Raw genomic sequence first — 15,346 nt, 5'->3', positions numbered from 1 at the left:
TGCAGCTTCTTCCTTGAACCCGCCAGGACATGCCCAATCGCCCAGTTCCCTGGATCTCAAGCCTCGGTGGTTCTGGCTTATACAATTAGCATTTGCAGGCAGCTGGGGGTGGCTGAGGTATTGTGTCCCCTGACTCAATTTGAAACTCTTGGGGCTGCTAAGGAGGCCTCCTCTGTGTCTTCTTTCTCCTCCTTCCCTCTCCTCTCCAAGCCTGGGCGCCAGGCTGTCTTCAAGGGCCGTCTCCCATCCCCGGCTCACCCTAGCTCTCCTCCTGGGTGGCCTCAGGTCCCAGTTCAAGTGGAAAAGCCAAGGGCAAATCCTGGGAAGTCCAAATCCTGCCCCCACTCAACCCTGGGAGACCTTGTGGGCTGAGGGGGGAGACCATGAGGGAGGGAGGAAAGTGGACTGGCACTTATCACCTGTTGCCACCTGGAGGCTGGGGGAACAGGATCTGAGGGTGAAGGAGGCAGATGGGGTGGGGAGCCCCACAGCACAGCCCCCCAGGAGAACCAGATCACACTCCCTGGGTGGGGATGGGTCTCCATCCCTCTCCCATTCCTGCCCAAGCACAGCCAGGTCACCTCCATGGTGCCCCCTACAGAAAGCCTTGCCTGGCCCAAACCCCTGCCCAGAACAAGTTCCCATTCCTTGTAGCCCCCCACCCCCGCCCAGAAGTCCTTCCCTTGCTCTGAGGGGCCCAGCATCTGACTCCATGGCCCCCAGTTGCTTGGCCATTGATGGTGACCTAAACATTCACTGAGGGCCTCCTAGGTGAGAACAGTGATGGGGGGGGCCCCTCTAATTGTCTCTCCATGCTACCTTCAAATCAGGCCCCCACCTTCAGTGTGGGGGATTCCACCCATCTGACAAGTCCCTGTGCAAGGGGTGGCTGGAAGAGTCTGCAAACACCAAACATCACAGAAGCAGCCTCATGGTACAAACCCAGCAGCAAGTGCCCCACTCAGAAGTGCCAGGCGACCCCTCAGAACCCCACAGTGCCCACTCCCATTTCTCAGCACAAAGCAGCTTACCCCAGTGCCCCAGGGTAAACGGAAATCCAAATAGCAGTTGGGGCAAGTGGAGGTCAGAGTTTCACGTGGGGGCTGAGGATGCAGCCAGGAGAGGAAGCTCCCCAGCCCCACTGGCGCAGTTCACGCTACCTTGTCCCAAGACCAGGCCTCGCATGACGCTGATCTAGTCACAAACGTTTATTGAGTACTGACGGGGTGCCCAGCGCTGGGGAAGAAGGGCTGGGGTGCCTGAGAGCCACCTCCTTCCTTGAGGGGGGCGGGGCGCGCTTTGGGCTGTGCTCCAAGACGCGGCTCCTTTGCCAGGCCCGCAGGCTGGGGGCAGGGCCTGGGGGCGGATCCTCCGAGGGTGAATCTTCCCTGAAATCCAGCCTCCACTGAGCCTGGGTCCCCATCCCCAGGTGAAGGCAGCATCCCCGTCCTGCCCGCGCCAGTCTCCTTAGGCAGAAGAGGAGGGACAGCAGGAAGAGGGAGGAGTTCCAGAAGACTTCCCGGCACCTTTGGAACCTGGATTTTAAAATCGGGGGGGGGGGGGGGGGTTGGAAAAAAAACATTTACTAATAGGGACGATTCAATGCTCCGGAAGTACCGACTCAACCTGCAAGGCTGCCGGGGATCTGGCGCCACCTGCAGCCTACTTCTGGAACAGCGCCCCGTGACAATTCCCGGCCCAGGGCAGCCCCTGGTGGGACCCGAGCCAGACACAAAGCGCAGAAACTCTAATTCGGTCCTGCCGTGCTGCCCCCTCGCGGCCGCTCTGCTCCGGCAACCCCAGATTTGTTACACCCAGAAAGTTACTTAGGAGGACTTGCCTGTGCCAATACCGTGGTGAGGGCTCCCCCACCCCAACCCCCATGCCCGCGGAGGCAACTTTTTCTTTTCCCTCGGAGTTAAGGGGGAAAAGAAGGATTCTGAGACCATCATCTCTGCGTCCCTTCAGCTTCCTACCTCTCCCAGTTGGACCCCGTCAGGGAATACTATCTCTCCTGGAGGCAGTCTCTCACCCCTCTAACATGTTCACTGCACAGCTGCCGGGATGGGGGGGGGGTCCTCCCGCCCGGTGACTTCCCCAGGGGCTCACAGTCCCATAGAAGAGGTAGTATACCTGCACCGGGCAACCAAGTGGGCAGGGGGTCAGACCCGTCTCCTCTGTTGGCCGCCTTCCCCAAAGACAAAGTTGCTAAAACGTATTTCTCTTTTAAAACTCTGCAGGAGCTGAGGTCTTTCGCATCTGTAATAATAACTACTGCCACTTAAGCCAGAGCTACTCAAAACGAGCCGGCTGATGGCCTTGCCGCATGGCAGCATCCGGGGGAGCTGGTTAGAAATGCTGGTGCTCAGGCCTCACCCAGACCTGCAGAACTGGAATCTGCATTTGGTCCCTGGGTTCCCAAAGCAAGACTGGGGGATTGGGGGGCCCTATGTGGGGAGAGCCCTTTAGACCTCAGGGAGGCTCCAGCCACAGCTCTCTTCAAAACTTCAGTCCCAGCCACCCTCTGGAACTGATCCACACACAGCAAACTCATGGTACTTCCCTCAAAACTGACGTTTCCCCAGACGCTGGGACTCTCCCTCTTCGCTGTCTTTGAACACCTCTGCCTGGAAGACCAGCCTCTTCCAACACCCTCAAATCTGCCCCCAAGGTCCAGCCTGTTAGCCACTGTCTAACACACTCACAGTCTAACACACGCTTAACACGCAGACCTTGTCTTGTCCCTTCCTTGGCTCCCTAGTAGCCAAGTCCAGACTCTTTAAGGTGACCAGCAAGGACCTACAGGCCCTTTCCTGAAATCTCTGACACCTTCCCCTCCACCATGCATGCACACATACTCCATCCCAGACACACCAAACTTCTCTAAGTTCCTGAACCAGCCCCAATGCCTGGGCTCTCTTTCAGCGCTCCACCAAACTGAATTAGGCTTCCAGAAGTCACCTTCTCCAGGAAGCCCTCCTGCACCCCTTCATCTGGATCAGGTGCTTCCTCTAGACTCCCCCATGCCTGTGTTTTAACTGTCACTCTCCCATCTACCACTGCCGGCCAAGCCCAGCCCAGCGCCTGGCACTGGACAAGCCTCACAAAATATCTGGCAAGTGAGTGAACAAGTGAGGTTGTTTCTCTGAAACTGAGCCATTTCCCTGGATCTGGTCACACAGCTCCTAAATGCCAAGCAGGATTGGAGCCCCTGCTGTACGTGTCCCCAGATCCCACCCCTAGTCCCCATGATCTCCCCGCTAGATCATCCCGTGTTTGGAAAAGGACAGCATTTCCCTTATGGGCCCAGAGAAGGAGAGTGCCTTGCCCAAGGCCACACAGGGAACCCCATCCCCAGCTTACCCACTTAGGGCAACAGTTCTAGAATACTGTTCTAAGCTTTCTACGTGAATTATCATCCCCCAACCCTCTGACGTGGGTGACCCCAGGGGTTAACCCACTTCACAGAGGCCCCTAGGGGCTCAGCCCAGGGCAGACCCCCTCCACAAGTCCCCCCAGCCACCTGTGTAGGTACCTCCTCCTCCTCCTCCTCGGCGTCCCAAGTCCAGCGTCCTGGCCTTCTCCGGGCGGGCCAGCTTCTTGCCAGCAGAGTTGCGGGTGGTATAGCTGTAGACGGAGGTGTAGCCCTGGCCGGTGAGCGGGCAGAAGCGGCGGGTGTGGGCGCGCTCACGAGTGGCACCACACTGGGGACACACGTAGTCTCGAAGGATGGGGCACAGCACCCGGCCCGCTTCGTCCTTGAGCACATGGGACTGGTAGATGGCCCGGGACTCGCCGTTGTGTTTGCAGAAAGAGCACAGGCGTTCTGGAGCTGGTGAGGATTCCGGGCTGGGCTTCTGACCTTCCGGTCCTGGCACTGGTTCTGGCTGGAGGTCCAGCCTGGTCTCAGGCTCCTCTTCCCCACGCGGAGCCCCTACCAGGCGTGCCAAACCCAGATAATCTGTCCATAGATTGAAGGTCCCCATGGCTGGGCAACATGTGCCAGGTGGAGGGGCAGAGAGAGAAGAAACCCAGCCGTTCCAAAGTTTGTCCTTCTACCCCTCCCTTCCCCTCTCTGGAGCCGAGGAGTCTGGTCTGTCAGTTCCCTCCTTATACCTCCAAGGGGGTGTGAGGAGGGAGGAGCAGGCTGCAGGAGGTTTCTTATTGTCACAGGGGGGGCTTGCTGCCGCTCCCCCAAAAATGCACCTGCCAAGGGGATACATGGTCTCTGGGTGGGCTGGGGGGTGAGGGGGGGTGACAAGACACAGGCTGCAGGGGGCATCAGTAATCTGGAGCCACACACCTCACCCACAGGGCATTGGGAGAGCTACCCCTGCCTAACCCTCCTTAGAGCTTGCCTGCCACTCCTGCCCCACAGGGTGATGGGGGTGGGGGGGTTGGAAGCCCCGCCCCAAAGACTTGCATTGATGCAACCAGTAACTTAGTAACTTCTTTCTTCCTTCTCCTGGGCTGGGGGAGGGGCAGGGTACCCCTGGGCTCTTTGGGAAGGGGGGTGGGGAGCTACTGATGTTCCAGCTGTCTTTGGAAGGAGGATAGGCCTGGCTTGTGGGGTGAAGGGACAAGGACCAAAGCCCCCAGCTCTGGTCACCCTCAGGGAGCTTTCCACCCCTTATCAGTGGAACCCCCCTTTAACAGATGAACAAACTGAAGTATGAAGCCACCTGCCCCTGGGGTTATTCACAAAAATAATACAAAGCCTGCCTCCCCCACGCAGTTATTTTAGGTGTTGGGGAGTCAGTGTGTCCAGGTCCTGGGGTGGAAAGAGGGTAAGGCAAAACATTATGGGTGGGGGGCGAGCACAGGCGCAGGTTGGGCTAATGGGGGGCGGGACCCCTAGCACTCGTCAGCTCCTTGATCTCCCCTCAGATGAGACCTCAGCTCAGTCTCATGAGGATGAGGTGTGCCCAGGAGTCACCCAGGTGGAGCACAGACTGGCAAGTGGAGGGATCGACTGCTGTCAAGGTGCTAGGTGGGCAACGGAAGGTAAAGCAGGGGTCTGCGGGTACCAGGCAAGGAGGGTGAGAAAACTGGGCCCAGGACTTGAATGCAGAGAAGTGCTATGCTGCTTACCCACCTCATTCATTCATTGATTGATTCATTCATTCAAGAAAACTTTATTGAGGCTTCTGGAATCAGGGCTCACTAATCCCCTTCACAAAGGTTTTTCAGCTGTCCAGCCCCGAACCTGTGATTCGTGCCCCCAACCCTCCAGGACTTATTCCCCAAATCCAGCCTGTGTCCTTAAGGATTCCAGATACCAGCCCTCTCCAAGGGGTGAGAGGCTAGGCTCAAGGTCAGGTACTGGCTGAGCAATTTGGGGCGGGGGCGGGGGGAGAGTCCAGGGGGGGTTTTGTCCTCCATCCCATTCCCCTTAGGCTGTGTCCGGCCCAGCCACAGTGACATTCATCCCTCGGTGGGTCTGGCCTCCGTCCTCACAACCCACCGACAACAATGAATGTTGATTGTGACCTTCGCTGTGGCCTAAGGGAGGGGATCCCCAGGACCCCCTCGATCTGGAAAGTGGGGGTCGTGATGTGTGGATGGCAGTTCCAGGCCTCGGGGTCCACTCAACGGTCGATGGTTTGCCTGAGCTGCCCAAACTCACCGACAGGTTGAATGTTCCCCCAAACCCTTGGCAACTTCTTGGGGAGTGGAGGCTGGGTGCGGGGTCAGGGAACCGGATAGGGTGAGGGAGGAGAGGGGAGGGAATGGGGAACTTATAGAATCATTAAGTCAGCAATCAGTTATTAGGTGCCAACTCTCAGCACCAGGACCACGAAAAAGCAGGAAATAAATACAAATAATAATAACAGTAGATATTTATGTCGCCTTTGCTATGTAAATGCATCAGTTCTGGGTGCTGGGCTCAACTTTTCACACATTTACTCAAAGCATCCTCAGAACGGCCCTCGGAAGTGCATGTTATTTCCATTTGTCAGTTTGGGAGACAGAAGCCCATAGAGCACCACTAGTGAGAGGCAGAGGAGGGATTCCTAGTGGCCCCAAGTTGTCTGGCTGCCAAGTTGTTCTGGCCCCGGGGGTCATCGATGCAACAAAGAGATAAACAAGTCATTTTAATACAATGTAATACCTTCTGTGAGCTTCATCGTGTTCCGGGCATGATTGTTTATGAATCACAACCTCCAGGGGGGTTGTCAGAGTCTCCACTTTTGCAAATTCGGGCCTGCGGTGGGGCCGCTGCCAGGCCCTGGCCGCGGGTCCACCTGCCTATTGGACAGGAGCACAGAAAAAGGACCACAGAGGATACCGGCCACCCGCCTGCCTGCAGGGTCTCGGGCATTTGCACTCAGGTCCTTGTGGAGGTCAGCGCCCAAGCGCAACAACCACGCGAGGGTTGCCCCGTTAATGCGGGGGTGCGACTTAGCTCACCCTCGGCCTCAAAATGGGCTGCGGTCAAATCCCTGCTTTGGCTCCGACTGCAGCAAGATGCTGCCCCCTCCCTATTTCTCCACCCGCAATCCGGGCCCCCAGCCCCTCCCTCCAGGGGCCGCGCAGAGTTGGGTGCCCGCCCCCTCGGGTGTCTCCACGCGCAGTCTCAGGGGAGGCCGCTCCCCACCTGGGTCTGGGGACCCCCAAGGACGGCCTGGGAGGGGCCTTCTACTTCAAATGTCCAGCCCCTCCCATTTCAGTGAGGGCACTATCGAGCCCCACAGGATGAACCCCTGGGCGTAACCGTAAGGCGCATCAGGGCCCCCAGGTGTGCTGAACTTGAGTGAACCCCTAAACCACCCTCCGCAGTGGCTGCCTGAGGCAGCGCCGCCCTCGAAGCCCCACCTCTGAAATTCCCTCCTAAAGCCAGCCTCCAGCGACCCGCCCCTCGGAAGTCACTGACAGGCCCCTCCCCCGAGACCCGCCCCCTCAAGGCCCACCCACAAACTGCCCATCCCTAGAACCCTCCCTCTAAAAGCCCGCCCAGAGAGACTCCCAGGTAGCCCGCCCCCAAACTCAAGCTTTATAAAACCCGCCCCCTAAGCCTGTCCTCAAAGAGCCCCGCTCCCCTAAGACCCGCCCCAGGCCCCTCCCTCAGGGCCCACCCCCGCAGGCCTCCCACCTACTGCTAGCTGCAGGAGCGCCCAAGGCTGCAGAACCCCGCCCCCCACGACCTCTAAATTCCGCCCACATAGACCCCCAGGGACCGCGTCCCTAAGGAGTCCCCGAGGCCGTTCCCTTCGAGTTCAACCCCGCTAAGGTCCGCCCTGGCAAGACCTTCCTCCAACCTAGACCGCCTCGGGGCCCGCCCCCCGCAAGACAGGCACCCCTTGAAATTCCCCCACCTCATGCAGCCCCTTCCCCAGAGCCCGTCCTCTTGCCCACCCTGGGCCGGGGTCCAGTCACGTTCCCACGCCTGTCTGGAGCTCCAAATGGGGCGCCATCTCCTGCGGCCCATCCACCCGGCCTGCAGGGCCCCATTCAGGCACAGGGTAATCCAGGCCCTTCTAAGGGGCCGTGTGGGGGTCTCCTGCTTTGAGGATGGTGGTCCTAACAAGAAGAATACTGGGACAGGAGGGATAATAATAATAATAGTGCCTTATATACATCACCCTATTCTTAGGATACCCATCTTATCGATAAGGAAGGTGAGGCTCTGAGAGTTTGGAACAGAACTCTCTCGGCGGTTGCTAAAAAGCTTTGTTCTTAACGACCACAAGGCTAGTGTCTCATCAGGCACGAGACACTCTGGCCACACTGTGGGGGACTCCCCGAGACACTGTTTCCCCTATGCCGCCTCTCCTTTTGCTTCACTGAGGGCTCTGACCTTGACCTACCTAGGAGATAGGTCCCAATAAGGGGTGTCCCCAAGTCAGCGGAAGGACGGTCAGGAAGGCGGGGCTGGGGCAAGAAGGCGGGGCTTCGGGCCAAGGGGAGGGGTGGGAAGAGGCGCTCAGCGCCCAAACCCATCCTGTGGGGGAGGGGCTGTCTGAACACAACCTGGGGTCTGTCTCCCTTTGTCTCTCATGGTCTCATGGTCGGTGTCGGCTTCCCGCCCTCGGTGTCTGTCTGGGTCCTCCTGTCTGGGTCTGACTGTGCCCTTCACGGGCCAGTATTTGGGTCTCTAGCCCTGATGTGTGAGCCTGTCTCTGGCTGTCTGGGGTCGCCTGTGTGTGTCTGGCCCTTTACACCTGATCTCTCCCCTCTCTGTCTGTCCGCCTGTCCTCTCTGGGGCTGCCCTTTGGTGAAAGGCAGCCTGTGGTCTGTCTGCATCTCACTGTCTGCACCTGGGGCCTTACGCAGGGGGCTGACTATTTCTCCCGCCAAGTGTCATGGGGCCTTCTCGGGGGCTGACTGGGCCTCCAGTCTGACTTTGAAGCCCAGCAGGGTAGGAGGCAGGAAGCTATCTCCTCCCACCCCCAACCCCAGGCCCTGGTGCAAAGCAGGGGTGCCCTTCAGGGCCTACTTCTTCCTCATCTTTATCCCTGGGACCCTACACCCCATCTGGGAGGGTCTGAGTAGGGAGCTGGTAATGACTGGGGTGGGCGGCAGCCTTTCAGAAGCCATCCTGACCCAGAGCCTATCCTCACCCCCACCCCCATCCTGAGCTCTGAGAAGGCAGGGCAGCTGGCACGGGGTCTGGGGGTCAGGGTCGGAGGTGAGAGGTCCCAGTGGAGCCAGATGGGCAGGCAATGGATGGAGGCAGCTCTGCTGTCAAGTTGAAGAACAAGGTGGTGGGGTGGTGGGGGAGGGGGGAGCAGCTTGAGGTCAGAGATGCAGGGCTTCCAAGGGGTGTCTAGTGGCTTGTGTGTCCCTGTGTGTATCTCAGTGTGCATATGTCTCTGTGTCTGTGCCCTTGTGTGTGTGCACAGGAGTAGGGGTGGGAGGGACACATGGGGAGGAGGTGTTCAGTGCCTGGCAGACAAAGAGCCCATTATGGAATGTGCAGTGGCAGTGTATGTAGGGGTCCCCATGTGGGGTCCTGTTGATGGCCTGGGCTATCTAGACTGGTGGGCAGAGGCTCCCTCATTTCCATGATACCTGCATGACCTCTCAGGTTCCCACCCCACCTTCCCCAGGCCATCTGCCCAGCTTCCTCTCCACTGCCAGCTGCTCAGGCTTTCGACTCCATGTCCTCAGACAAGGGGCTTGTCTGTCCTGCCCAGACCTGGGGGCAGCCTGTCGGCCAGGAGCCCGAGTTTCCTTCTTAAGAACACCAGATGTGAGGCCGAGGCTGGGGGAGATGAGAAGGCTCCCTAGGGTAGGGGTTAGGGGCTGTGGAGGGACCTGGGGCAGGTGGATGAGAAATTCAGACACTTCTACTGAGGCTTGCAGTGCAGGGCGATCCTGGGTCTGGATCAGGGTGGGCTTCATCTGCAAAAATGAAGGCAGCAGCTGCCTATGGGCCTGTTACTGGGGGGCTGTGACGGGCTTGGGGATCCGAGCTACTCTGGTGGGCTATTTCAGGATGTCTATGGGGGTCTGTAAGTCCAGGTTGGGTGTGCGCTATAGCAGGAGGCTGTCTCTATGCCAGTTGCGTGCATGTGTGTCTTGACACTCCCGTGGGCTTCTGTTTGTGTGTGGCTGTCAGCGTGACTGTGGGTATGTGTCAGGCTAATTGTGGGTAATTGCATGTCGACGTGTGAGCCACTGTACGTGGGTGTCTGGTGTCTGTCAGTGTCACTTTGGGTGACTGTGGTCTGTGTCATCTGATTATAGTGGCCCCTGACCCTTCTCACTAAAAATTCAGCTCCAGGAGGGTAGGCATCTTCATCTCTTATAGCCCCAGGCTAGAACAGTGCCTGGTACATAACAGATGCTCAATAAACAAGTGCTGGATCTGTGGGCATCCAGGTGACTGTGGATTTCTGCGTGTTCCTATGTCCTTTTCCTGTATGTCATTTTCACTGCGCATGCGTTATTGTATCTGTCTGTGGATCAGTGATATGGTAGGTGTCCAAGGGTACAATCGAGGGTCAGGGTGGGTGACTATGGGTGTAGGTACTATTGGAGTGTTATATCTGTTTGTGGATGACAGCGTTATAATGGGTGTCTAGGAGGGTCAGTTTAACTGTATTTATGCAGGTCGAGATTACTATAACCTAATGTCGGGATGTCAAGCATCTGTGCAGGCCTTGTACCATCTGTGTGTATGTGTGTCAGGTTGCCTGGGTGACTGTGGGTGTGTCCTTGCCTGGGTGGGCACGGGGCTATCTATGTGTGCATGTCCAAGTTCTTGTGAATAATGGTGTCTACGTGTACCTGTGTTGGAGCGTTTACCTATCTGTGGTTGTCACAATTACTCTGATGACAGCCCGTGGGTGCCCGTGGGACAGTGAGCCTAGAAGTATCTGTGTGTGCAATAGAAAACTATGTGTGTGTCAGCGTTACATGCAAGAATGTGTCTACCACGTTCGGTGACAGCTTCCTTTCTCTGTGTGGCACTGTTTTCACGGGTGTCAGTCCTGGATGTCCGAGGTGTTGTGGGTGATGTGTGTGCCCACGTGGCAGTGTTATGATGCATGACTGTGTGTGTGCATGTGTGCATCAGCATTCTTGCAGGTGAAGTGAGTAATAATGGAGATGATGTATGTCTGAGGACAGGGTGTGTGTAGATTTGGGGGTCTTCATCAGCGATTGGGGAATATCTAATTGTTACTCTGTAAATGCGTCTGTGAGCCGTCCAGAGAGGTGGAGAATCGCGTGCGGAGGGAGATGCGGGGAAATGAAATGTAGTGTGTGTGTGGGGGGGGTACGTCTCAGGTACCATCAGTCAATGAGGGGTCTTTTCCGTCCCCTCCTCCCTCCCCCGCCACCGCATGCCCTCCAGGGCTAGGTCCCTGTGAAAGGCGCCCTGTCGCTTTAAAAGGGCTCCTCAGCAGTGGGATGCCGGGCCATTTTTCCTTTTTATGGCCACTTTTGGAGGGCGTGTTCCTGTTAGCAAACCTTGGCCCCCGGTAAATAACCTGCAGCCGCCGCCGGTAATGACAATCCGGCGGGGAGCACGCGGAGAACGCCGGGGCACAGGCAGGCGGCGCCGCTGCAGCCCCCGGGCCCGCGGCCGCAGCCAGGCCCGAGCGGGGCCCCCGCCGGGATCGGTCTCTGCAGGGCCCGCACAGGCCTGCGCGCCCGTGAACTTGGCCGGGAGCGCCTTCCCGAACGCGCGCGCCGGCCGGGAGCCTCTCCCGGTCCCGGATATCCGAGGCCCCCACCCGCTCTGCGCCCCCAAGAACAAAGCTCGCCGCCGCCCTGTCCCAGGGCCTCCCGCGGTCAGGTGTCAGGCGGCCTGGGCACTGCTGCCCCTACGACCCTCATCATGCGTCCCCGCCCCGCGGGGGCATCTCGGCCCGCCCGCCCTCTGGCGGCCCCCGCTCGCTTGGGACTTGTGTGTCTGTCCCCTTTGGGGGGATCTGGTTCTCCTGGGGTCCCTTCTCCGGGAAGGCGAGACACAGAGATGCCGCCGGGGCCTCCCCACCCCCTTCCCCGGCCGCCGCAACAATGGAGGGCCGGGCTGCAGAGGCCGGGGCGCCCGCCCCCCGTCCGCGAGCAGGTGCGCGAGGGGGCTGCGGCCGGGTCCCGCCGCCGCCCCGCCCCGCCGCGCCCCCTCCCCGCGGGCGGCCCCCGCCCCGCTCGCGCCCCCGGCCCGCCCAGCGCCCGCGCTCACCTCGTTTTGGGCCGCCGCCGCCTTTCCCCTCTTCCGTCCAAAACCCGCCCGGAAAAGCCCCCCGAGCCGAGGCGCCTGCACGGGAAATTGCATTTTGGCGGCTCTGGGGCTGGGCGGGGGCTCCCCAGGCCGCGGGCAGGGGGAGGGGGCCGCTGGGCTCCGGCGCCGGCTCGAACCCGCGGCCACCGCCTCCCGCCCGCCCGCCTGTCTGTCTCGGTGACGACGTGCCCGCGCTCCCCGCCGCCGCCGCCGCCGCCGCCGCCCCCTCCCTCCTCCCCGCGCCGTGCGGGGCGGTGGGTCCAACCGCGGCAGTGTGCGCCCCGAGGCCTCCCGCCAGGCGCACCGGGACACTAGCGGGGATGCCCATGGGGCTCCAGGACGCAGCTCCCGGGCTCCGCGCAGGGGACACGGGGACACGGGGGCGCGAGCGGGGACACGGGGGCGCGAGCGGGCACACGCAGGAACCCAGATGCACGCAGACCTCAAAGGCACACAGGGAGCACACGCGCACAAAGGCACGCGGACCACAAACACAGGGAAGAGTGTGCAAGGGGCTTCCAGACGCACATCCACTGGAGGGAATGGTAGCAAATGCAGGAGCCCCCGCCACACAAGGATGTCCATTAAACCCAGCTACACATATGGAGACACCCAGGGCCACACAGACACATGCAAGAAACAGACACACCACATCCTAAGGGACAGGAGGAATGCCCTCAGTACTGAAATATAGTACATAGAGGATCCCAGGGCACACACAGAAAATATTGGCACACAAGTACACAGACGCACAGGAGTGGCCCCAGAGCACACACCCACACACAGACAGGCCCAGGGGCATACACAAGGTACACAGACATACAGGTGTAAACATAAATCCAACACACCTCCCCACTCATCAGTTGCACAGCCACGGGAACACGCTGACCTACAGCACCTCAACACACATGGATATATACACAGATGCAATACATGGATAGAAACCCATAGAGACCTGTCAGGTATACAGTCTCAGGAGCACACACAGATACACAAGTTCACACACATAAATATATGCACAATACTCATGTACAATGAGCAGAAGCACTCTGGAATTCGTAGAACCAACATGTACACCCACAAACCCCCTGGACAGGGCCCCAGGGTCACAAGGGTCCATAAGGACACACAAAATACAGGGACACGTGGGGACATATGTATCTGGGACCAACTGGTGTAGGCACACACACAGGCCAGGTATACAGGTCACATACAGGAGGTGGACTCAAAAGTTGTACATGGGGTGGGGCTCTCCTGATCTCCTGGAGATGCTTACACGGAGCCCCTATATTCTCACACACACAGACACACACACACACCAGGTACACTGGCACACACAGAAGGAATAGTACACTGGCTGAGGATTCTTCCAGAAATCTGCACACTGATCCCCCCAGATATTCCCCAACATTATACAAGATCCCTGCCTGCCTTGGCCACCTTGACTGGCAGAAAGAGGTTACCTCAGGGCAGACTTGTGCCAGCTGACCTTCCATTGGCTGGGACTGAGCTGACAGATTTCTCATTCTTTTTGTTTATTTCTCCGCCACTCCAGTCCGAGAGGGGATAAAGGAAACCTTTGAGCCCCCCCCCAACCCCTGAAGCCCAGGCCTTAACCCTTGTGGGGCCAGGACCCTGCTCCACCTGGCCACGCCCTTCCCTTCAGCCCCCTCACCACAGTCCTGCCTCAGTTTCTCCTTGACAAGTCTCCCTTTCCCACACCCTCCCCTCTTCCTTCAGGTCTCAGCCCGGAAAGCCAAGCTCCAGCTGGCTCAGGAGAGTAGATGTCCCCAGGACCTTCTAGAGGCTATTGGGGTTCAGCCTCACTCTATACTTGACTTCCCAGCAAATGCGGGATAACTCCACGGAGGAGAGGGCCACTCAAGGAAGATGAGAGTGAATAGTAATTGGGCCTCCGTGGGTGGGGAACAGCTTTGTTGACGTCCCTTATGTACCCTCCCCCTTCTAATGGAAAAGCAGGAGGGGACTGCTTTGGAATATACAACATTTATTCATTCAGTCCCAATCATCTCATAGGGACTTCCCAGGTGGTCCAGTGGTTAAGACTCTGCTCTTCCACTGCAGGGGCCAAGGACTCAATCCCTGGTTGGGGAACTAAGATCCCATATGCCAATGAAGTGAATATTGTAATTTTTACAGATGGGCATCTGAGGCCCAGGGAAGGCTGTCCCTTGCGCAGGGAGGCACAGTCTGCAAGGTTGCAGAGCTGGGATTCTGTGCAAGGCCTTTCTGCATCTGCTTTCAGGATGGGCTTGAAGAAACTTCTTCAGCCAGCTCTCCGGCCTGCTGAGCTTCCCTAGGCCACCAGCAGGGGGCAGCAGACTCCAGAGCCCTCCTGCGGTGGCCCGTAGGCTGGCTCTCAGTTCCCTCTTCCTCCCAGCCCTACCCATCGCCAGCTCCTGCCAGGCTGAAATCTCCACTGCCAACATGCAGGATCCCCAGAAGAAAGGAGCTCTTCTTAAAGAAAGCCCCCTGGAACTGACATCCCAACCAGTGCCTCACTTGCACGGGGTCCCTCTTAAGGTCTAGCTGTAACTCCTTCTTGCTGCAACGCAGGCTGGGCGGGCAGCCACTGCATTCCTGAACTGGGTCAGACCAGGAGAGAGGATTCCTGGATCCTGGCCCAGTGGTTAGTCCCACCCCTACCCCCAACGTCCTCTGAATATCGCCCCCAGAGCCCGGCACAGGATGGGAGGGGCAGTGGGGGAAGCCCTAGTGCCCGAGCCGCCTGGTTCCTTCTGGCGTGGGAACTGCCCTCCCCACCCCAACCCAGCCCCCAGTTCCTGGGGCCCCTGCCAGTGCTGACTCATAGGGGACCCGCGGCTGTGACTCAGCAGCGGCCCTTCCTGAACCTCTCCCTGAGAGATTTCCCACCCCATGTCACCTCCTGTCCCCTTGGGGGTGGTCTCCTCAGGGACCCAAATGTAGGCCTGGTGGGTGTGTAAACCAGAAGGCCCTTCTCAGCTCCGACAACTGCTGAGCCCCAGTTTCCAAGGACCCCTAAGGCTGTGGCCATGGGTGGGTAGGTCAGGCCGTGGGGGTCTAGGGCGGTACCCGTGTTTGCCCAGGCAAGACCCAGGCTGTGAGCGTGCCCTCCTCCGCACACCACTGGAGTCTGGGAAGGGAGTGCTCCAGGTCCATATGAGGCCCCGAGCTAGTTCAACCACAAACCAGCTCCTCCAGCCATCATCCCCATCTCCGGAAATGGCAGCTCCATTCTTCCAGCTCCTCGGGCCAAAACATTCCTTAACAAATGCAATCCATTAACAAATTCAGTTACTGTCCATTCTAAAGGCACCTAGAATCCTACCCTCTCCAGGAGCCCCCAGCCAGGTCCAGCCCCCATCATCTCTCCCCTGGACCTATGCAGTTGCCGCCTTGCTCTCACTGTTCCAGCCTCACACAGTCTGTTCCACTGCAGCCCAAGGGCACCTGTGAACACCTTTAGTCCCTCTTCTGCTCAGAACCCTCCATGGCTCCCATTTCATACATACCAAAAGCCCAAGTCCTCCCTGCAGCCCTACACCCTCTATCCTGTCCCCTCCCTGCCTCACTTCCTCTACTCTGTCCATCCCTCGTTCCCTCTGCTCCAGCCACATGGGGCTCCTCACTGTTCCTCAAATATACCAGGTATTGTCTAGCCTCAGGACC

At 58.8% G+C, this 15,346-nt stretch overlaps 1 protein-coding gene across 3 annotated transcripts; it reads right to left on the bottom strand.

The window, feature by feature from the left end:
- Nucleotides 1-1,225: 1,225 nt before the first annotated feature.
- On the bottom strand, nucleotides 1,226-11,828 carry NANOS3 (nanos C2HC-type zinc finger 3). Of its 3 annotated transcripts, none has more exons than XM_057708021.1 (3): nucleotides 11,636-11,828; nucleotides 3,536-6,249; nucleotides 1,226-1,535 (listed from the first exon to the last, which is right to left on the bottom strand). In XM_057708021.1, exons 2-3 carry the CDS (start codon nucleotides 3,984-3,986, stop codon nucleotides 1,468-1,470), a joined length of 519 nt encoding a protein of 172 aa, XP_057564004.1. In that variant the 5' UTR covers nucleotides 3,987-6,249; nucleotides 11,636-11,828; the 3' UTR covers nucleotides 1,226-1,467. The 3 variants fall into 3 exon arrangements, with proteins under 3 accessions (XP_057564004.1, XP_057564005.1, XP_057564003.1); XM_057708022.1 differs by having other exon boundaries at nucleotides 3,536-6,049; XM_057708020.1 differs by lacking the exon at nucleotides 11,636-11,828 and having other exon boundaries at nucleotides 3,536-6,883.
- Nucleotides 11,829-15,346: the final 3,518 nt, after the last annotated feature.

Source organism: Hippopotamus amphibius, chromosome 15 (assembly GCF_030028045.1).
Source record: "Hippopotamus amphibius kiboko isolate mHipAmp2 chromosome 15, mHipAmp2.hap2, whole genome shotgun sequence".
Lineage (NCBI taxonomy): Eukaryota > Metazoa > Chordata > Mammalia > Artiodactyla > Hippopotamidae > Hippopotamus > Hippopotamus amphibius.
Note: the sequence above shows the minus strand (reverse complement) of the source record. Positions and strands in the feature narration are given on the sequence as shown.

What these genes read in the sequence shown, in the direction of transcription:
- NANOS3 (XM_057708021.1), bottom strand. Translation starts at nt 3,986, where the DNA reads ATGGGGACCTTCAATCTATGGACAGATTATCTGGGTTTGGCACGCCTG. An exon ending in CCGAGGAGGAGGAGGAGGAG is followed by an intron (nt 1,536 to 3,535) that starts GTACCTACACAG and finishes TTTAAAATCCAG; the next exon opens with GTTCCAAAGGTGCCGGGAAG.